Genomic DNA, 24,052 nt, shown 5'->3' on the forward strand with positions numbered 1-24,052 from the left:
CAAATCTCCGCCTGCGTTACATGTGTGTGGAGTTTGCATGTTCTCCCCATGTCGTTGTGGGGTTTCCTCCGGGTGCTCTGGTTTCCCCCCACAGTCCAAAAACATGCAGAGGCTAATTGGGGTTGCTAAATTGCCCGTAGGAATGCATGTGAGAGTGAATGGTGTGTGAGTGTGCCCTGCGATGGGCTGGCCCCCCATCCTGGGTTGTTCCCTGCCTCGTGCCCATTGCTTCCTACCCAGTAGGATAAGCGGTTTGGAAGATGGATGGATGTTCTTTTTAATCAAAGAGAACCTCCACTCACAGAACAGGTGTGAGACCACTGGATGTGTGAAAACCAGAGAGAATTATGAAGACTTCCAGAATTTGAGTCTATACATACACAGATCAGCTGGTAAATAGCTTTTAGATCAGAAAAAAAGCTAAACGACTAATACAAACAACAGGTAGCAGGGAGTTACATTTTGGGTATATAAATGTATTTAAAGAAAGCACAAATACATAAAACACAAGTCAATTTACAATAAAAGTTGAAAGTACTCCAGATTAAAAGGTAAGTAAATAAAGTTGATATTTATTCATCTCGATCTCATCATGCAATTTTACAGCATATGTAAACATTGTGAAGACTTAATATATGAAACTAATTTTGCAATTTAAAAAGGAATGTTTTCAAGATTTTCACCATTTAAAAAAACTGGAATCTAACCCCCCAGGAATTATAATGGAATTTCTTTTTCATCGCATATAGCAGCAAATCCATTCGATGGGGGAAACCAAGGGCACATAGAAACCTCTGGACGACTTTATTGCTTTCAGGGATCAATATGTTTTATAGCCCTTTTAAAGTCAGAGCTGCGAAGATCCACTTACCCTAATTGTAACGCAATATACACTTTCTCAGACAGTCCCAGAGCAAAGATTTGCACAGTTATCGTAATAATTCTGGTCCCAATTGAAGTACCTGTGTGACAAAACATTCTGTATTCTAAATCAGAGGGAAAGAGTGAAAATTAAATACACAAATTAAAATCACAATTAACACAGGACAACCAGAAACTTAAAGAACAGTAACACACACACACACACACAAAATACATACATGGTGTGTTGAGTTTTACCAGCAGAGAGAAAATCATTTAAAATCATGGAGTGCTCTGTAGGGTTAGGAGTAACTTGCATAGGTTGGTGCACTGGGCATTTGGCCTTTGAAAGGAAACACTGTATTTTGCCTGCACTTTAGTTTGTCTGACCACCGAGGAGCAACCGAATGCTTTCAAAACATTTTCCACTTTTGAAAGTCACCAGCTTCAAGTAGGAATCTTTTGTTTTTGCTCCCAACTCTTTGGTTTTTGGAGGTGAATTCTCAGGGTTATGCCCCTGAGCTGAGGTTTCACTGACACCATCCCACATGCTACACCATTTAAGTTTTTGCACACTTAAATGTGCGATAAGACAGGACCTAACCTGGCCAATTTACACCACTATTGGCTACCTCCTCCTCATACTATTCTGACCAACTGAATATGAAATACTATGATCAGGATGTCGGAATTATCAAAAAAAAAAAAAGGCCAAGGAATGTTGACTTGGTATATTTTGGGTTGCTGCCATTTGAACAAAATCAGGAATTATGCAACATTTAAAAGGTAACCAGGCTCTCCGTCACTTCTGAGAAGTCAAGAACCCATATGAAGGGAGTCTGCATTTAGAAAAGGTCTCTTCAAAGGACTGTTGGCTATACCAGGGTTTCCCAATCCGGTCCTTGGAGCCTCCCAGACTCCAATGTGATCTGTCCGGGAGGGGGCAAAATCGTGGACTATGCAGGGGTCCCCGAGGACCGGGGTGGGGAACGCTGTGCTATAATGACTACATGATTTAGAGAACATACTACAACTTCTCTCTCTTCCTGAAAGAATTTCACATGATATTCCAAAGAAACAAGGTGGAAAATCACCAGACTGTAAAAAAATATTTAGCATAACTCAAAACTTTGATATATCAAGCTCCCAAGAGTAACACTTGAATTTCAACAGGCACAAAAATGTTAACCTGGACAGGAATATTAGGAAAAGAGAAATATCTCCCTTTTGACATAGCAACTAAATATGTCACTGTTAAAGCAATAAGGTCTTATTAAATATTCTTTTAAAGAGGCTTATATATTATATATAGTAATTGCAGCAATAAAATGAATTTTTAAATCAACTATCTGTATTCCATAAAAAGAATAAGAATCCCCCATCCCTTTATATAGATTCAGTAGTATTGGGAGCAATCATTAGACATTCAATTATGAATGCAGACTGCAAATTCAGCACAGTAGTAAATAAGGCCCCGATTATTTGTTGGCAAAAAAACAAAACAAAAAAAAAAACAAATATACATCTGTATTTAATTACACCTTTAACTAGAAAACTTTATGTGCAAAAAATGTAATTGTTTTTTTTCCTTTTTCTTTTTTACAAATCTCAGATAAATTGAAAAGTACTAAATGAACCGCCAACAGTATTTTCATCTGTCTGTTAAGGTAATGACCTCGTCAGAGAGGTCAGAGGTGTGGAGAGGTCTGAAGCATCTCACACGGACTGGACGGTCTTCTTTAGGTTCTCTATCTCCATCTGGAAAGATAAGCATGGCACACGCTGAATTTGAGCGGCTCAGACGCCCAGCCGGGGGTGAAGCAGCTTATGTTCATCTTGGCTACCAGCAAACTCACAGATGAACCTTCACAGAATCGCTCCCCAGCCAAACATGCACACCTTTCAGGAGCTTGAGACAAACTGCAGGGGAACTGAAGAGTCTGAAATGCTACTGTAACGTTCTGCAGGAAAAGCACTGCAAACTATTCCTGCTTTACATGGCCTTCAAAAACATTGATAATGGAAAGAATCCAGACCTACAGCAGCCATACCAACAACAGGGTGCAATAGGAATGGATGAGGGGGCAGGGTGTTCCACACTGAAGTACCTTAAAGTATGGCCAAACTCATACTAGATGTGGTACAATCAGTGTTAATTTTGTTAATGAAAAATTTGCCAGCTATCATCAACTACCTTTATTTTCAGACTAAAACGAGATAACTAAAAAATGATCTAACGAGGCCTAAGACTATGACGAAGTGTATTGACACTTTCATGAATGAATAAATACAACACGAAGATGTTTGCCAGAGATGAGATACAATCAGAACTAATGTAATTCACATACAGGGGTATTCAACTAAAATTTAAATAGAAGATTGGATCTGGAAGATCGTAATCTCTGTTTAATGTGATATATATTTATGTAGTCTGTTAGTTGTATCAACATTGCATGTAATCAATACCTGACTGTCAAATCAATTTAGTACAATTCAAAAACTTTTTCACATTTGTCACATGACATATAGAGATGAACATATATGTATCACTTCTGATATGTATGTTTTATTTACTAGTTTTAAAAGGACATTTCAAAAGTAGGGCTGCATTTCAAAATAAGGTAAAATAAAATGTGAAAATTGTGCATGTTTAAATAAAGTGCTTAACTTAAGCCGTAAAATACTAATACAGTCGTGTTTGTGTCATATTTTAGTGTTCATGGATTTAAGTACTGGTTTCGATAATCCCACACCGGTAATAAAATTATCGTTTTAATATAAATACATACAAACTTATCACTTCATTTGCTATTAGAGTAGGACATGGGCGGTCATTATTTCAAAAAAGATATAAAATGTGACATGTTCTAATATTACCTTTATATTTGTCGGAGTAACAACGCAAACGGAATGAGCCGTTTCAGGAGAAATCAGTGCATTTTACTTTTCATTTCAAATAAATCGCAAGGTTGCCAACTTCGGCGAGCTGGCCGGAGTGAGATTTTCAATTCGAGTTGTCTGCACACAAACGTAGCAGTTCTTATCTTGTAAATAGTCTGCTTTTGAATTTAACCGTGTAAATACACTTTTGAAGTAGTTCACTTTAAGTTTATAATAGAATAATACACATTTGCTGTAAGATTTCCTGCGTGAGTCTGAAAGCGTATCACACCAGAAGCTTACGATTCGGCAACCCTGAAAACGTACTTTTTTTGTATCACCTGAGTTGATTTATATAACAAATAACATTACTTTATACAATTCTTAAATAACGGAAACGTCAACGAACATGAAATCACCAATAAACTACATCTACAAATATTTATTTTTCTATTGCTATTTTAATACTCAGAGAGCAGGCCTGGCGGCATTATATCCTATGCACTTTTTCTTTGAAGGGATTTTATTTTTACACTTATGGCACTACTGATTGTACAGTACTCAGTTTCCGGGTAAATAAACGCACGTTTGTGTTTCAAATAAAAGTAAAATCTGTGTGTACCGCACCTTCCCAAACACGGGTTTCATTTCATCTCGGTGAACATAATGACTTTCAGAAATCAAAGGGAAACTTTAAACATTACACTTTGCAAAATCAACTGTACTTTTAGTCGACTGTAATCTTATATTTAGTCAACTAAAACTAAAATAATTTAGATGACTAAATTATGACAAACTAAATTACATTTTCGTCAAGAGACTAAAACTAAAAAATTTGCTGTCAAAATTAACACTGGGTACAATACCCCTTCTGGTCACCTTTTTGTAGCTAAGCCTGTAGATAGTACTCTAGGTGAGGTCTTACTATTGAATTACACAACTCTGCTGTGTTTCAACACCAAGCACTTTTCCCACTGAATACCTCTCTGTATACATGTAGGCATGCACTAGTAAATGCCACAAAAGCTGTTGCAGTTACCCATGCCCAAACAGTGCTGTTTTGGTAGCAATTCTCCATATTTTTGACCAATGACAGTGCATCTCATTCCTATTTTTCCTATCGGGAATTCAGGTAAGGAGTTAGCTGATTGATCAGTGTTGACCAATTGGATCTGGTGGTGTGACCCAGCAGTGATCCAAACATACAATTTCATGCTATACTGCCTCCCTCAAACAAGTATCTCGCCAATTCCTTCCGACAGCACGGAGCACCGAAACCGGAAGCTCCGTCGACTTACCTGCAAGGCGAGCCGTTTCTGCCTCTCTTCATCAAGGTCATTTTTCAAGTCGTCAAGCTCACGCCTGAGGAAAAATAAACTTTTTATTCGAAGTATGACAAGAAGCTAATCATTTTTGCGAATGAGTGATATACAGGATATTCCAAGACTGGGATGAAAGATGACAATGTCACTGTTCAAAGCGACTATGTGTCACTATTCATACTTTTGCTGGTTCTTCAGAAACTCTACGGTGTGCTGGAGCTCTTTCATCTGTGCACGGAGCTCCTTCATCTCAGAGGCCCAGTCCTCAGCATCCCCTTTGGGCTTTGGGTCAGATGTGAGGCTGCTGCCTGGACTCGGTTTTTGGGCAGGAGATGACGAGGCAATCAGCGGAGATGGCTAAACACGCATCCACACAGACAGGAGATACAAGGCCATTAGAAGAATTACAGTTCAGCCGTTTCAAGCCCTCCCCAGTATGGACCGTTATGCTCATGATGAGTAGACTGCCCACAGGATCTATGGCAGCTCCACAGTTACTGAATCTCGGATCCAATTTCCACACAAGTCACCCTGGCTTCCCCTTGGCCATTAGTACCCATACAAACACACACTTCCTCCCTGTAACTGGAGCTAGTTAAGTTGGAAACTCACTACTCATTTTACTTATTATGCTACAGTTTATAACCAAACCCCTTAATGAAACTGACAACGTCTCACCAACAAGGAAAATAGTTAACATGGATAAATATTTGATAAGTTGTAATGAGATGCAATTTAGTTGTTTCTGCAAAATAATTGCACTTGCAGCTTAATATCCAGCTGTATGTATTTTGCCTCAGGGATTAAAGGTTCAGTGGTCAGCTGATCTTTGTGAAGGAAGACAGAAAGGCACAAGAACATCACACCCTCTAATGTGCCCGAACATGTGTGAAAAGCTGACTGAATCTGAAGTGATTAAGATACAATCACAAACGAACTGCGTGAACATCCAAGCTACTCAAGTCAACTCAAGGTTACTCCTCTGACTAAACTGAAAACTTTACTAAAAAGCATAAACTGCACACTATTTAGCAGAACAATGTACACACACACGCACACATACACTATTACTTCATGTGGCAGTTACAACCATACCTTTGTTGTGTCTGTTACCTTTGGCTTAAAATCTTCATCCTCCTGCTTTGCAGGTTTTTCAGCACTTGCCTCTTTATTTGGCTGAAAGAGGAAACGTGTGAAGAACATGCAAGAAGAGGAACCGGCCTGGAATACGAGCCATGCCTCAGGCGTATAGTGAAGAGTATCACTCCCTAATAAACCTATCTGCAACAAACACAGAGCTATAGACAATAGCACTACTCATATCAAATGATACTCTGGGTTCAATGTGGAAGAAATATTTAATATTGAAACACAGTAAACATAGGTGTAATATGGAAATTCATCAGATGCACGCCGGCAAAGAAAAGGAACCGTGTTGTGCATGTGAGACTCACAGTAGAGCTTCCTCCAAAATGGGCTGGAAGCCTCCTTCCAGGCATCTTGGGCCGGCTGGTGGTGGGATGGGTCAGCTTTTCGGAGGTAGAGGGGAGCTCATCAAAGCTCATAAGGTCTAGAGCCGGAGAAATTACAAGTGTTTATTGCAATGAACCGGAACATGGTCAGGTGATGAATAACCGACAGCAGAGAAGTCTAAGTTTCGCTTGTCCTCTGCCGTTAGCACTCTAGATTAACTTGGCATTGATTGCAGATTGTAAGATGGTAACACAGATGTAGAAGTAAAAGGCAACAGTACATATATTTCATAGTGCAAGTTGTCTGGGATCAACAAAGTAATACATCTGAATATTTACACCCAACAAATACTCAACATTTACGACACTATTTAAAAACAATGAAATCCCTTGGAAATCGACTTAAAGCATAATATCTCTAAGCAAACCGAAAACTTGAAAACATATTTTATGATTTATGTATGCAAAACAGCATACTATGCTTACTAAAGCTGCCATCTGAAACGATATGTGCAATACACCACCCAAAAACCAGATGGCACTAACTTTATCTTATACCTGAAAATGTGCCACGCACTTAAAGTACATTCACTTGCAGGTGCAGGTTTAAAAGAAAATGGGGACAAGACATTTCTACTCCGTCTCTCGTTTTCATTGCTTCAGCTGTCTGTAAGGTTTATATGGTTTGAATGAGTCCAGCATTGTCACATTAAGTACTTAAGTGGCATGGTTCTAGTACAACCCACAAGTACCACATTTTTACTTAATTGTGCAGAGCTTGAACATGAAGTGGAAGAAACCTGGATGGGTTTCAGATTGATCATTGTAAGTTATGCTGCACAAAATCTCCCCCAAATGGGGAAAAAAAACAAACCATGCAAAGCAGACGGACACCCTGCCACACCAATCACATCACCCTTCCTTCCATTTTAACATCAACATCTGACTAAACAATAAGAAAATGATCCCTGAAAACGAAAGGTCAGAATTACACACCTCCCTGTGTGCCTGACCTTCAGAAGAGCCATCGTTTTAGCACCTTGTCACTCTTCCACCTCTAGGGGGGGCGCCGCTCCTGATGTGAGCAGGCTAACCCCTCTTATCCTCACATAAATCTCCTTTTATTTTTCCCTTTTCAGTCTGCTGGTAAAAAAACACCGGGTGACATAATGGCATTAAATAATCACTTATCGCTAAGCCCAAATGAAGCCAGAAAGGAAAACCAAGAAAACCACTGCAAAGCTAACATTATACATGAATCAGACATGATCACACTGCACTCACAGGACCGGCAATAAAACCCTCTTTTCTAATGAAATCCTATCAAATAGCAAAAACCAGCTGTGTCACCTATAACACCTGCACACTTCTGAAATTGCTTTAACTTTTGACACTTTTTACAAACTGTTGAGCGGTTCTGCTTGAAGTAGAGCTTCCTGTTGTGGTGTCTGAAGTCTCTGCAGATCCAAATTCAAACAGAAACAACTTACGATGCATCAAGAACCCCCACAGCTGTGAGTCGTGGCAGGTGCTTATTCCTAAAACTAGCCCAAAGTTCCACACCCCAGACATTAAAAATAAAAGGGGTTAAAAGGCTTCAGCTGCCCCCACCTGCACCTGCAATGTCTTGACTTCTAAAGAAAAAATGTGTCTACACAAAAAATAAAGAATATCTTAGCAGCTAGAACTCTGCACAGCATCCAGAGCCTGAGGAACTGAATGGCTGAAGGTACCCATATCAACTGCTTTCTCTCCCCAGTCACCGGACAGAGTTCTCAGCTTGCTGGGAACCACTGTTTCAATGTCGGACTTTGGCCGAGTGGAAGGCATCTCTCCATTGGGCCTGAAAAGGAGAAAGGACATTCAGGACAGAGCCAACATTTGACTTCTGATGGAATACTTTTTTTTCCCTGATTCCAGACTTTCAGGGAAACAGAAAGAAATAACATAAGATGGATACATAGACTTTTTTGATCCCGGAGAAAACTGCAAGCATTTCAACAAATAAATACAAGTATGGCTTAGGAGGCATGACATATACATATATACACAAGTTACAGGAAAAGACAATTAACCAAAAATAAGGTGCGCAGAAAATATATAATACAGATAGTTTGGTGAATGCAGCCAGGAAAGAGATTAATTGACTGCAGGTGGCAGTGAAGATCTCAGGTAGCGCTACTAAAGAACTGCACAGCACTCGGTCACTGAATAAGCTCTTTATTTTTTTATTAGTTAGTGAATTGTGCAGTGGATACTTCACATACTATCTGGCATTTCATGCCTGCACAGCTCGCGCTGTGACTCTGAAGACGGAGAAGGTTTTAGCTCACATGAGAAAACGGGGAAAATGGGGTGACCACAAGGGGGGACTCACTTGGCCCCCACAGGGCTGGGTTGCGGCTTCTCGGGCCGCTTCGGGGGGATGGATCCTGGCTTGAGCAGCGCTGCTGCTGCTGCAGCTTTGTTTGGTGGAGGAGCGGGCTTCTTGGGGGGGACCACTGGGGCAGTGGGTTTGAGGGACAGTCGGAGATCCAGCACTGGCTTTTCTAATTTTGGGTGAGGAAGTAGGAGAAAGATCCAATTATTACTGTAGGGTTATTCCATACAAATTCAAGCATGTTAAAGGAACCTACATTCTGCACATGTTGGATTTTTAATTAATTTTATTTCTCTTTAGGTAGGTCATACTGGGCCCAAGTGGGTTTGACAAAGTACATAAATGAAAGTACAATACAGGCATTGATAAACAGATGGACGAATGGGGCTACTGACTATTGGACTAATGCTAACCACTGATCTTAGGTTTCTCCAAAGGTAAAGCCTCCTCTGGTCTTTCTTGTACAGAGCCTCAATATTCTCCACTTTTACTTTGAGAAAGTACCGAAACCGGACTTGATGGTGTTGGTTTTCCACTGTAAAAACTGGTACCAGCACCGAATGACATCACAACACGAGGTGGGGTACTTTTGTGCTGAATCCGAAATATGGCTGCAGTGCACTACAGGGCTAGACAATGTGCCAACATCACATGCTCTGCACATTCAATTCTTCCTCTAGCAGACTAGCGATGTAAGGTCAGTCTTACTTTCAGATCTGTACAGACACTACAGCGAAACAAACTCCCTGCTCTAAAACATTTTTACTGTGTCACAGAAAAATAAAATAGCTAGCTTTGTAATTATTCCTCTTATATATTATGTAATATGATTAGAAATCAGTTTACCTCCGCTGCATTTGCATGACCGCTGCATGCACTCTCTAAGACAATCAATAATTTTCATCCTTGCTGTTTAAATCACTCATGCATGGGTTTGAGAGACATTTCTGAGCTGTTTTCCACTTTATAAATATTCCAATATTTACAACAAAATCACAATAGTATATTAAACAAAATACTTTTTACTCCGTTTATGGTTGTTTTCCGAGTTCGTAGCTTTTATTACAAGACTGGGGTTGCAATGTGTTCCAGAGGCAGGCTATTTGCATAACTAATCAACAAAGAAAGCGTTTCAAATCCCATCCCAAAGTACCGAAGAAGTATCCCATCCGGTATGGCACTTCTGGTACTGGTACTTGACCGCAAGTCAATGGAAAACTAACAAAAAGTATGGTATTTGGTGCGATGGAAAAACCACCCGTGGATAACTGCACCACCTCCACATCCTCTCCCTGAATGAGGCCACGAGCCTGTTATACGTTAGTCATGCTTCTTACGGCTGGTTCATAGTTTCCCGCACAAGCGCGACACTTGCACCTCCACTCTGTGTATGCGTACACAGAAACGTTCATAGTTCTCCGGTCAACTGGCATACTTTGCACATGTTCACATGTTGTATTTATTTCTTCATTAATAATATAAATTATTATTCTGATATTCCCTGCACACATACCAAAGCATTGATGTTTGTCTCAGTTTCTCAATCTTTTGCAGCGTTGCTCTGTCGGACGGTGCGAGATTTTCAATTCCAGACAAATCTGCACACACATACACTCGCATGTAGCAGCTTTATTACCTTGTAAATAGACTGTAAGGTTTGGAAAGTACCCCAGCGCTTGCCGAAAGAATCCATGTTGGTATTTAAAGTGGACGCAAGCTAAACGATCATGTGCAGAGTGCCCGCGTACACCGCTGCAGGCACAAACTTGGGGTAGAGCAGGCGTTCGTCCGCAGAGGAACACAATGATATGTCCGCTAAAATGTTTATGGCGCGTTTGATGTCCGCTAGCATGTGTGCAGAGAAGCATGAACCAGCCTTTAGCTTAATCCGATTTCATACATGACAGCATATTGACATCACATTATATGGGTACCTGTGCATGCCAGGACAATAAAGTTGAACTAATGCAAACTTAATTGAACTGAATTGCTTCATATAACAAAATATCAGTAAATTATAAAATTAAGTACATATAGACCCTATGGAAATAAATACTGCTACCCAGGGTTTTAGATAACAGTACGAATCTGTAAAGATGCTGGATTTTCGGTACTATAAGGATTATCAAATTGTGGGCTTAAGTAAACGTGCGAATAGTATGAAAAAGTCACTATCTGGAGAGATTGGTACACCAGTTATCTAAAGTCTTGGTTAACATTTCTACCACCGATAGCATAGATCATACAGTATTAATGCTTTGTTGTACATCATACATGTTTGGTGGGCAAATAGATAGGTTTTTATGAAAAGACATCGAGCAAGGATTGGGGGCAATTTCCCAGCACAGAACTGTGTTCTACGCAAACATCAGCATCTGCTTGTTGTGCCTTTTAAGCCAACCAAACAAACCGACAAATGCCTGCAATCGCAGCAAGAACCCTCCCACAACTGTGTAACGGATGGAAACTAGGGCAGATGGAAACCTTGCACGATGCGTTCAGCGCATACACTTTCCTGTGAAGTGTAAGCTTCTGTATCTCAGCATCAGAGTCACACGGGTGTGAGGACCATGAGGGTTTTGGTCGATGGATGTACATCACTTAAAATCACAGACAGACACACACACACACACACACACACACACACACACGTATTCACATATGCATAGTTGGGGACCATCCATTCATTTCTATGGGTATAAAGCTAATCCCAGCAATGATAACCTTAACCACTACTCAGCCCAAACCTCAACCATAAGTAACCAAACAAAATATGAGACTTTTGACATGTTTATTTTTTTGATTGCAGGGACAAAAAAAAAGCAAAAAAACACAGAACTTCATCAACATTAGAGTTCTATGCAGACTGAAGTTTAAAATGGTGACAAATCTTATGAAAGGTCCAAAGATACCGTGCAAACCAAGGATCCCAACACTATTGCACATCTTGCAGGAAAAAAAAAATGCAGATATGTCTGCGTCCACATCTGAGATACTAAATGTGAAAAGTGGAAAACGGAACAGGAAAGATTGGAGAAAGCCACCCACTGATCACCTCAACACAACAGCAGCACCTACGGCTTTGTCTACAGAGGTGGCTCACTGATGAGTTAGCACAGAGGGATCAGCTGATCTAACTGTGCTCAGAGTCACGCAAAGGGCTACCAGTCAAAACCACTGTTACAGTAGATAAAAATTATATCGTTTAAAACAGGCTGCCCAAAAGCTCCTTATACGTCTCATAAGCAATTCTCAGGCACAGATTTATAAACAGGGATAGTGGTACAGATTGATGTGAGCAGAAGTAAGCATTCAGGAAGCGGACAGCAATCGCTGTCACCAGGGTTACCAGCAGCCTGGTTCTTACCTTTGTCTTCCAGCTTAGGTTGAAGTGGCTTCTTGTCAGCGCTAGGGACCTCCGGCTTCAGGCCTATAAATCGAAACATTCCTGTTAGGTGGCTCCCCCCGCCTTGTCTGCTCTCCAACTCCACAGGTGCTTTCAAAGAGGCTACGGCCAGAGAGTCGTCTTGCTTCTGTGTAGCTTGCGGGAAATAAACACTTGCACTTCCTGTAACGGGCATGGCACTACACTAACCGGTCTGCATGTGTGCACACGTGCATCTGCAAAAGCCCGATGCATTTCCAAAACAATGTTCCTTTGCCACTCCTCACGCTTGCTTATTTTTTCCCCCATCACAGAGATTTAATCTCTCAAAGCTAAAATTACAGGCTACCCTATTTCTGTAGACAGCTTAGAATATATGCTAAGAAAAACCTCTCTCCTTCTGGGTTACCGGGGATAGTGCCTTTAGCCAAACAAAATAACAATAGAAATAGAATAATAGAATAGAATAAAATAGAAAAAGATAAGACACTTCGTAAATGTTTAGCTTGCAAAAGTACATTTATGTCAGATCTTCACTACTGGCTTCCCAGCTCTGCACATCTCCAGAATTCTAAGCAATCGAGCCCCAGCTGACGTACCCAAGGTTTTTGATGGTGGTGGTGGCTTTTTGGGTTTCTGAAATGGAGGGGAAAAAAAAGGTTAAAGCTTTAGACTGACACCATTCCAAACACTCTTCTTGACACCTGTGATGGGTGCCATACAACAGATACCTAGAACCAACACATTCCCTCATTACACAGAAAAAGGTTCCAGGTTAAGTATAATCACAAACTTCTTACTGCTGGTGTATCAAAGAAAACAGCACCTGCTTAAGTGCTTTACCATATCTGGGGGAAATGAAGATTGAATGGGAGAACAAAACAGTGCACAAATCACACAACAGTAACGCGTTGCTCATGCTTTGTTGGGAGAACATAATGATGTAGTGACCTTTGACATTCTGCTCATCTGAAGAACAAAAACAAATTAGAAAATGGAGTGAGAGAAACCCTGCACAGTTACAACACTCTCATTAGCACAAAACATCACAAATCAATTATTAACCAGGGTATCTATTCCTCCTCATGCTCAATGAGCAGCATTAACGAATAGAAAAAGCACTGCAAGCAACAGGGGGCTAAACGTGATTAATGGAATTTGTGTCTTGCAAACTTCGGCTCTCTAAACACCGTTTCAAAAGACCAGCGAGCGAGAACAAATTACTTGATTATAACCTGAAACTCACTCTCTCAGTATCTCACACACACTGAGCTTTAAGCACCAGAGAAGTACACAGCCAACCGGCATTGCCAGCTTAGCAGACACAGCACACTGGCTACAAAAAACACAGAAAAACACTCCTAAATGTGCTCACAATCATAAAAAAAAGAAAAGATCTTCAGTCGAGTCAAAGGCAGAAGATGAAATAAATATCAGCAGCACATTTTACTTCCAGTTATCTGAAGTTGGATCAGCTGAACTTTGCGGCTGGAACCTTTGATGAGCATTAAAAGCCCCCAGACATTGTGTTTGAGGCTTCAAAAGTCAAGGCACATTTCAGAGTGATCAGAAAGGATGCCATTATCAGATTTACAATCTACAATGTGTCACTCTCCATACTCCGTGGGGATTCATGCCTTAATTTTTGAAAGTTCCTTAAATCCCAGCAATACTGGGTCCGGCAATGAAAGTGAACCAAATTGTGATTGTTTTTTTTTTTTTATTCCTCTGAACTGCTACTGCACGACTGGAATGCACTCGAATCTTTTGGCAATGTCTTCAAATGGTGGGAAAACTATCTTTAAAATGCACTTCCACAAATCTGCAAGACCAGTTTCTCGCAGGGTATAACCCAGGCCTGCAGCAGTGACAGCATGATGACACTTGATGACAGGGTGACAAGTACCCTGTCAGTTCTTCAGTGGCATAAAACTAATTTATTAAGCACCATATCTATTCCTCTAAAAACACCACAATGGGTTAATAACTGAAAAAGCACTGCAACCAATAGAACACTTAATGTGATTAGGTCAGTTAGTGTCTTTACCTGTTCAAATAGCTCTTCTATACTTGATGAGGTTAGCTTTTAAACAAAAAAAACAATAAAATAAAGTATAAAAAAGTCAGCCACCTCAAAAGCAGGGGAGTAAAAGCAAACACACTCAGACTTAAAGTTTCACTTTCTAAATCACTCGTTATTTGGGTTTTTCCTGGATCGATGCCATTTTGGAGGTTACACAGCCCTGAAACGCAAACTATTTACAGAAAAATCTTGTTAAAAGTAGTATCAGCTTTCACGTAAGCTAATCAGTACTAACCAGACAGGTAAATCACCCACCCTGTGACTCTGTTTCCCCCACTCCCCCCCCCCCCCACCACAGAAGATGTGTTCAACACCTTTTATATGTTTTAATAAGTTTCCTGTGCTTCCAAACTTTACATACAGACTACAGCTGCAGAGGAGAAAAAAACATACAATTTTCAATGTATGAATCTTAATGTATCAGTGTCTGCCTGGAGTCGGTATTTTATATTCTTCAGTGGTAATAAGCTTGCCATCAGTAGCCACACCAGCACACAAAACCAGTGACCCATTTTAATATTGACTGGTAGAACTAGTTAAAAAAAAAAAGGCATCTGACAGAATTGCAATGATTGTGGGAAACTCCTTCTTAAAACGTTTTTGAATTTTTAAAACATCTATCACTCAAAGAAATGAGAATATTAAATATGCAATTAAACTGCAGGTCTAGCCTATCATTGCACAGTAGCCAAACCCCAATTGTGTGCAACAGACTGTGAAAAGTGAAACCTGTAATGTTAGCCTAGTGCTGCCATAAGTGGGGAAGATGAGGGGACATTAACAGAACACTATTCAGCCACCCACAGGACAGGAACGCCAGCCGACAGCCAGTAGCTTATTCTCAGTTGCTCACGATCCTGTGGTCCCAAAGTATATGCAAGTCTGCAGAAATCAGCAACCACAGCAACAGCTGTCGAAATCGTGGAGTGAAATTAAAATATCAAGTGATTGACACTAGACAGCCAACATAAGCTATTTCCTGCATATAGGCCTAACACAAGTGACACTGTGCAGTTAGATGCTGCCTTTGGTTTAGACTGTGTAACGTTAACATTGTTGAATCCGTCTGATCTGTCCATATCTGTCCAAACTGATCCCAGACTTCATTCCTCTTGTGATTCATATATTATTTTTTTGCCGACTAGTTTCAGCCATTCTGGTTAGCTGAATTAATTCAAGGAAGTCTGCCTCTAGTGGCAGATCCTTCATTCTACATTACGTGACAAATGGCATTTAGCTAACAGTAGCCTACACACACCTTCAACAAAGATGGATTTCTGCCAACGGTCATGAAAATATTTTTTTTTAATTTGGATTTTATTTGCACAACGAAGTCCGACCTCCCAAGTCCAGTGTGCATCGACACCTATCAGGACCCCAGGGAAAACACTCAAACAAATATCGGTTTGCGTTGTACAGCTAATAACCCCTTGGCAATGTAAGCTGCTTTGCAGCTGCATCTCAAAATAAGTCCATGCAGTTTGACGTCTTGTTTAACAAGGGAAACTGTTCAACCAATGATGAAAACTCTTGCTAAAACTTAAAATAACATTGAATCAGTGCAATGCCAGGTCCAAGCCTCTAAGTTAGATTCTGAATAATCATGGTAAACTCCAGAGACAAGCTACAGCTTATTAAATACATATTTTGACAAATATAAAAAATGGAAATCTACATTAATTGTTTGGGGAAGACATGTCCTGCAGTAAAATGTGTGCTGTGCTCCTTTGTTTAAGAAATTCAAAGATACAAAAAAATAAAGTTTTAAAACTTCTCAGATGCTTGCATCCAAAGTGACATACAACTGAGAAAACGGGCTCAGCCAGTCACAAGAGAAACTGGGGCTAAGGGCCTCGCTCAAGGGGCCAACAATGAAATCACCCTGTTACTCCAGCTATGCAAGTTAACAACGCTGTTAGTAACTATGCTTTTGGGAAACATACCCCAGTTCAACCCAGGTTGGCAAATTCTGCCTGCGCTGCTCTTCAATGAACACTTTAGCAAAGCCAGGTCTTCCTTACTGCGGAGATTTGAGTTTGATCTCTGCTGACTCTCATTAGTCTCTTTGGGCTGGGAGGCCCAGAGGGGACACAATCAGCCTACATCTGGATAGACAGACGACTCCACTAGGCTCTCCTCTGCACCGAAGCATCTATTCTCAAGAGCTTAGAGGTCAGGGGGTGGAGTCAAGCGAACGGGATGTCACAGCATTCGATGCAGTACATATTATGCAGCGTGGAAAGCAACGAGTGGCTGACACCGCATTATTCGGAAGTGCGCATCTTAGTCGGTATCAGGGGGGAAAAAAAAACAGGTTCTCACACTGCTTGAGATTGAGAGTTCTCATAGCAGTGCTACACTCCCATATTCATAGTTATGCCAAATCCATAGCTTTTCATTCAGATCTGAAAATTCATACATACTGGATTGGCTTCACCTCTAGGGGCAGCCTCTCTCACATCTTCCCGGCCACAAAGCGCAACAGCAATGGAGTCACATGAGCGGCCACTTTTCCCATTGGTTGAAAATGAAGCAGTTCATTACTGATGCATTTAGTTAAATATGTAAATGTATCAGGCAACAAGAATTCACCTAACTTGTGGCTAATCACTAATAAAACCATGTACACAATATGCAAAGCCATGGCAACCTATCTGCTGGGAGAATTGTATAGTCCTGCTGGTTAGTGAACAGGAGTTCTGAAGCAGGACCGTCCACAGGCTGTCGGAAGACAGACTTACCTCTTCAGAATCTTGTTTAAAAGACGACTTAAATGACCCCTTGGAAACCACTCCCTGTTAAAGGAAAATCAGGAATAAAATTCCTTAACTTGTAATTACATATCATAAGCAATAACACTGTGCAATATAAGCAGCTGAAAATGACATCAGCTACATATTAGTCTGGGAAAGTTCCCATATGAAGGGCTATAGTGACCTCACCTCTTTGTCAGAGTCCGAAATCACAGTCACGAAGTTGTCAGGAAAGACCCCCTCTCTGCCATTTATCTCCCCTTTCCACCAGCCAGGCTCCCCAGTGTCCTGAAAGGAGAGATTCATTTGCCGCATGGTTGCCTTTAAGGGTGAAGAATAAATAAATAAATAAAACTGCTCCTTGTTTAGATAGAACCTCGTCTAGTGACCATTCGCAAATATGACGAGAAGAAAAAAATAATTTTCCGACCAATGCGCACGTTTCGGGCAAATTCCGTACGCCTGACAAGGCACACCAGAGAGAGAGAGAGAGAGATCTTTAAAGTAGAATGTACGAAAAAATGTCCACTTCCTGAAGAAACTGGGAATGGAAGGCTGAAGTAAAATCCTAAACATAGTCGCAGTCACAGTTTAATGACTTTCCTTAATCTGGTCACTGGAATGGAACTAGGTCGTTAATCAAGGAATGGTCGTTTCAGTAATTTCCTGCATACGAGCAGCTGCTATTTATAACCACTAGATGGTGTACATGCTTTTCTAATATTTCACAACTCGGCGAAATCAGTTTTCATTTCCCAACCAGAATAAGCAATTAACTGGATGGTTGCATGTTAAACATTTAATCATTTATAAACTTGTTGTGAAGCTACAACTTTTATCAGGCGCACCGCTTTGAGGAATGTCACAAAAATTCAAGTGCAAAGGTTCGAATGATTAAAGGAAACAAACAGCTATGACTCCCAGTCACTTGCATGCTGCAAAATGCTGCGGGTGCGTTCCACACCTAATAAAATTAACTAAGATTTACATTCTTCCCAAAGCTGTAGATATGACAGAAAGGAACAGCAACAAATGCTTTTACTGGTTACCCCTCATTAGGGCTCTGCACAAGTTCTATGCATGAAAAGTAAGAAAAAAGCAACTGGCAAAACACTACTGGATCACCCACCCCACCCCCCGCGCCCTTACCCCTCCAATCTGCTCAGGAATGTGGTACCTCCAAGCACGACGGGCTGTAAGCACAGTGTAACACGCTACCCCACTGTCTGCCAGAAACGCAGGGCACAAGCCAGGGATTGTCACCGATGTACTCAACAGCTTAGCATATAAAAAGCGATGTCTACGTTCAGCACAAAGCACTGGAACCATTAACCCAGGAACAAACTAACTGGCTTACACGTCCTCTTTTTTTTGCAATACTATAATCTACTTTGGTTTGAGCACACACCGACGAACAGCTATCGTTCTCAAGAAGAGCTCCTGCCAGAGAAATCTGAATAAGCGAAGACGAAGGTCTAGAAATTATACGGTTTCAGAGAGACTAAGAAAGAGGGGTGGTTAAACGTACCTTACTGAGGATGCAGATGATCTCGCCTTCCTTCAGATTCAGCTCATCCTCGTTGGTGGCACCGAAGGGGAATGTGACCTTGCAGTACTCTTTCACTTGGGAAAAATGGATAAAAATAGGCATCAACAGCAGGTCCCCATGAGAGATCAACTAAACTAGCTTTTATACCACCAAGCCAAGTACTCACAGCGTCACGTTTCATTTCCTTCATTCAACTAAAGTGGGAGAAATTCTCTGCCCCAAAAGCAGCATTAAGTTAGATTTATCGAACATACCGAAGATGCTGAAAATGAGACCCTACTTCAGGAAAACACTCAGCACCTAGACTCAAACCCGGGTCCCAGCATTTACACTGGGCTCATGTCAACAGGAGGATGCTATAAGGTATCACGTTCTGTTTTCAGCTGCACCAATATCATCAGGGTAAATAAATCAGCCTACTCTGCGACCCACGGGTACATTCAAAGAGAGTGACACGACCTAACACACCTAACATGTCGCGGGAGATGACAATTTTATCATGAACGGCTGCACTTGTGTACAATCCCGTCCTCACACGGTGCCTGCATATTCGGAGGCTACAACAGTGCTATAGCAAAAACAGATCACTGAGAGGCAATACTGTTTCAGTCTACATCTGTCACTGTCAGTTATCTGTCTCAGTGGAACTCAATTTGGTGACAAGACCTTGAGCTAAAAACTCATCTTTTATAAATGGTTAAGATAAATTGGAATTATGCAAGTTATCTGGTATGTAATATAAAAAAAAAAATCTATTTTGTGGATTGTGATTCTAATCAAAAAATGTATGTTGTGGCCTACTGCCCATCCCTACCTAGTACCAAACAATTCTGATTCTAAATGCTTGCAGATATCAACAGTTATACCAGTCCATTACTACAACTAAGTTAACAACATTTCCCTCAAGGTAGGCACTCGTATGCAGCGCTCTTTGAAATCCCATCTTCAGTGTATTATCATTTCCACAACTGACGTCACTTATAAAATACAGGTAGGACAAGGATATTCTGGCACATTGAGGCGGCGTCAATTGAACTAGGATCACACCTACTAATGGTTAAAGTGCCAAGTCACTCAATGGCATGCATAGTAGTTGGCAAACCCTACCGCCTGAGTAAATCCTTTTGCAAACATGCACTCGGGAGTCCAGACTCAGTCATGAAACCAGACAGTGAAGTTTGTCTTGAATCATGGCTGTAAAAAAGCTGAACATTAAGACCCAAGGCTAACAGGCGTGGAGAACTAAGATATTGACCTAGTCTAACAACATGTGTTAAAGAAATGGCACACCTTTGTAAAACCAGCAGCGCGCTGTGCACAACACTTACATGTCTTACCAGACTGTGGCTTAAGTGCAATATAAAATGTCATGGGGAACTTAAAATCAGTAAACAGGCAGCACACTATCTGCCTGTACTTACCTCTGATTTTGCTGTCCCCATCTGCTTTGACGGAGTCTGTCATGTTCAAATGCGTAGGCTTTGCAGCAGATGGCAGTGATGGCAGTGGCTAAAATGAAGCAAAACCACATGATGGATTTACTGACGTGACTGGCCTGGGGGAGGTGGGCGACCGGCAGAGACGAGATGGTAGAATAAGAGGAGTATAGATGACATAGGTGTAGTGCCGGTTTATGGGCAATTACTTTTACAAAAATGTGGGGGGATTCAAGCCCTAGAACCAAAGAGAAAAGTACTCTTCGGGGCTTCAAAATACTCAGCGGGACAAATACAGAAATGTAGGGAACAAAATAGCCAAACAGGTTAATGTTACATGGGTTTAAATGTTTTGGCAAAGTACATTGTCTGGCCTATGCAAGATATGTACATGGCACTAATGCATGGCGTAACTGGTCCAAAGACCAGAGCACAGTTAGTATGTAAATCGTGTATTAGAAAGAATGGGATGGGTGACATTGAGCTTTCATGTAAAAAGAACGGTTCCCATAATCATGAACAAATGGCACACCAGCACAAACTTATGGACTGGCTACATGTCACATGAAGTGAGCTACATGAGCTTGGAGAATGGGGTTTTTGTTGCTGCAGTGAAAAGGGAGAAAGAAAGAGAGGTTTTAAAGGGTTAGCTACAAACGAGACTAGCTTTTGATCCTTAAAAAAAAAAAAGACTATAATGAAGAAAGGGGGGAAAAAACTGGTCAGACTGCAGGCATGACCTCACCCAGGTGTCACCCATGTTACTTTTCAGCCCACAGAAACCAGCCAATGAAAAACACTTTAAAAATAATGTGTCCAAATCCTGCCAGGCAGACAGCCTTCATTTTAGAAACCACATTATGAGGCAATTCCAGATACCAAATTTCTACATCGTGCCTCCATTATACGTGCTTTTATTACATTTTCCATTCCATCAGAACCAAGACAGTCAAACTGCTTGAAAGCTTCACCCCAACAACAAATCTGTGGTCCGACACCTTTTTCAGAAAGTGTTGATTGTGAAACCTATTAACACGTCTGTTACACCTATAATTATTCTGACACACATCAGGGACTGACACGAGGTGTGCAATTAAAACTGGGCGTCTAATGATAAACCTCTTCAAAGTGGAAATTGTTTAGTATGCAGAGACGGAAATACTAATGTCCAATTGTTTTACCATGCCAGTGTAACGAACCAAATGTTAGTAAAACCACTTTTCTGTTTTCCCCCTCTATTTTCACTTTACATAGTTTCAAAATAGAAAATAGTCGAAGCAAATATGAGCTGAAACTTGACATTTAAGTGCTGTGAGTAAATTCAAGTTGTGAAACCTGCCACAGGGACCTGAAGGGCTGTTCCTCTGCTCAATATAATGCAGCGGACACTTCTAACAGCGCCATGTATTGGCCTTGTGGTATATTGTATTTGAAAAACGAATCTGAAGGCCACTGTGAATTTGTTCACAGTTACAAACCTCCAGCGCACATGGCAGTTTACTCACTTTCTCCGCTTTCTTCTCTTCTGCGTCCGAGTTGGAGAGACGAACTTTCAGCTTCACGGATCCTTCGCGAAATATATCCCCGAAGCCGACGCCCCGGACCTTCTTCGGCTGCGCGGAGACCCCGTTGCCGGTGCCCTGGGAAGGGTGCGGGGAAGTTGGCGTGGTGGAGGGGGCAGCCGTGCTGTCCTTCGTCCCGCCGTCTGCAAGAAACCAAGCATGTGAACACACACACACACATACACACACACACACACACACACACACACACACACACACACACACACGACCTAAAAACTCACGGATACAAAACCCAGGGCGCGATTTAGCCAAATGGTTCTTGCAGGGACTTGCACAGGCATAGCAGAAAAAATTTGGTAGGAATGCGGAGAGCAGCAGGTAAATATACGAGTTCCTCATGCCGTCAGTGGGGTATGACATCTCAGGACACTCCAACCACACGTTCACGGAGACAGGAAAGCTGCTTCTGCGTTTTTCCTTTCCTCACCTGAATCATCTGTTGAGTGGTTTGCCTCCGAGTCTTCGGTCACTTCAACTTCTTTCACAAAGTTTGATGGGAAGAGGCCAGATTTACCATTCATCGTTCCACTCCACCAGCCCTCCTCGACCTACGCAACAAACACATTTGGGGTTTTCGCTGAACTAATGTAACACATACATCTATGGTTTAGAGAATAACATAGTTGAACCTTTCTAAAGGCAGCTGAGCAGACACTTGAGCAGTCACTATTAAAATAGAACTAGATTGCGCAACACATAGGAATAAGGAAAAGGAAAAAAAAAGCAAAAATGGGCAACTCAGAAGGTCACTGGCTTTTTTACCTCTTCGATGATGTCGATAATGTCTCCAACCTTAAGCTCCAGTTCATCTTCATTTTGTGGAATGTACTCGAACAAAACCCTGCACTGCCTCTTCTTACGTTCTAAAAAATAGAAAGGACACTGAGGCCAAGAAAGGATTTAAGCAGTGACAGCAGACCAGTATTTCTGCTAAATCTGCTCCGGTCTGACGACAATACCTACGCAAAGCGTTTTACCATTTTCGACTGCACCCACACTACAATTAAAACAAAAACGTAAGGTAGCACTGGTGACCTGCAACAGAAAACGTAAGCATACCCAGCAAGGAATCCCCAACCAGCACAACACTCTTATTCATTGCCAAGAAGCCCAGTCCCCCTCCCCCGTTCTCAGGAAATATTGCACATGCCCAAACCTGACCCTGAAACAATAAGGTTTGGACTTGCTGGCTTCAGTAACATTTTTCCCCCGTACCAGAGACACGCCCCCTGAACAAGCAAATTTGCACGCTGCCACAAAGGCGGAGAACGGAGCTACAACAAAACACCCTGTGACGCTGACAATTGCGTTCATGACCGGCGCGCCAACGCTCTGGTGTTATGCTCATCTACAGGAAGTCCTCAGCTCACAACTGTAGAATAATTCACAGGCGGAGGGAAAAAAAAAATTAAAAAAAAAATCACACACACGCATGCACGCACGCACGCACGCACGCACACACACACACACACACACACGCACACACACACAAACACACATATATATCAAGAACAGCAGCCTTCAGAGTAAGAGAAAGCATGTGACACCCCTGGCATAAGTGCAGCATCGTTCTCCAAGATGATGATGAGCTGATGCACCTGAGCAGCCATCGGCTGTGCCGTAGGGCCCTAAACGTCAAGCATGGAGTGACACGCTGGGGTGTGCAATTCCCCCCCCCCACCCTCCCCGTTACTCATCAACTCCAGGCCCCATTCTGCGGGAAACGGACTGGGGAAGTGAAATCGGCACTGCGCATGTTAGCGGCCGGCTAGCCACCCGGGGCCTGGGTATTAACCCCTTCATGGAGGCTCCTTCCTGGCACACTAGACATTGAGGCAGCTTTGCGGTTGAATTCCCACTTCCTAGTTTCTCTTCGCTTGAATTGTACGAGTGTGAACAGTAAGAAGCATGTACGCTGTACAATTTGCCCAACATAAATATGATAAATTCAGGCTGAAAGACAGCGTCTTCTGATGACCGGGCTGCACAAGAGCGAGCAGAGTCTTATCTAGTGAGAAAACAGCAAGCATGGCTTTACCATGGTGATGCTTTCCTTTGGTGGGGGAGGGGGTTGTGGTTTGAAGTAAGATGTTGTAAGGGCTAAGGCTTTCGTGCATGTTCTCATCTGTGTAGCAAATGCCGTGTTCCAAAACAGCAACCCTCAGATAAAATGCAGGTATGCTCCATAGGCAAAATCGTATTATACTACAAGTCAAAATCTGACAGCACTGAGAGCATTGTTAATTGGTGTTTAAACCAAAACCGTACCGACTTAGAAACTGATCAAGCGTGTGTCACGTTTTATACCCTGGAACCACATCGCCCCCTTGTGGCGTGATATGGCTTAC

General features: G+C 41.6%; 1 protein-coding gene across 3 annotated transcripts in view; it reads right to left on the minus strand.

Annotated features, from left to right (window-relative positions):
* Positions 1–455: 455 nt before the first annotated feature.
* Positions 456–24,052, minus strand: part of LOC125727718 (CD2-associated protein) — a 45,890-nt gene continuing 22,293 nt past the window's right edge. For 2 of the 3 annotated variants that reach the window (XM_049004631.1, XM_049004629.1), the window contains exons 4-19: positions 22,467–22,567; positions 22,132–22,252; positions 21,627–21,826; positions 20,107–20,194; positions 18,665–18,759; positions 17,326–17,424; positions 17,125–17,178; positions 12,900–12,936; positions 12,283–12,345; positions 8,913–9,084; positions 8,269–8,378; positions 6,518–6,633; positions 6,159–6,239; positions 5,245–5,420; positions 5,040–5,103; positions 456–2,619 (exon numbers count right to left, since the gene is read on the minus strand). In XM_049004631.1, coding sequence (XP_048860588.1) covers positions 2,578–2,619; positions 5,040–5,103; positions 5,245–5,420; positions 6,159–6,239; positions 6,518–6,633; positions 8,269–8,378; positions 8,913–9,084; positions 12,283–12,345; positions 12,900–12,936; positions 17,125–17,178; positions 17,326–17,424; positions 18,665–18,759; positions 20,107–20,194; positions 21,627–21,826; positions 22,132–22,252; positions 22,467–22,567 — 1,619 coding nt within the window. In that variant the 3' untranslated portion in view covers positions 456–2,577. Of the gene's footprint in view, positions 2,620–5,039; positions 5,104–5,244; positions 5,421–6,158; positions 6,240–6,517; positions 6,634–8,268; positions 8,379–8,912; positions 9,085–12,282; positions 12,346–12,899; positions 12,937–17,124; positions 17,179–17,325; positions 17,425–18,664; positions 18,760–20,106; positions 20,195–21,626; positions 21,827–22,131; positions 22,253–22,466; positions 22,568–22,763; positions 23,019–24,052 lie in introns of those variants that run through there. The other variant, XM_049004632.1, reaches the window with a different exon arrangement.

The sequence above is a fragment of the Brienomyrus brachyistius genome, unplaced genomic scaffold, assembly GCF_023856365.1.
Source record: "Brienomyrus brachyistius isolate T26 unplaced genomic scaffold, BBRACH_0.4 scaffold113, whole genome shotgun sequence".
In the NCBI taxonomy this organism is placed as follows: domain Eukaryota; kingdom Metazoa; phylum Chordata; class Actinopteri; order Osteoglossiformes; family Mormyridae; genus Brienomyrus; species Brienomyrus brachyistius.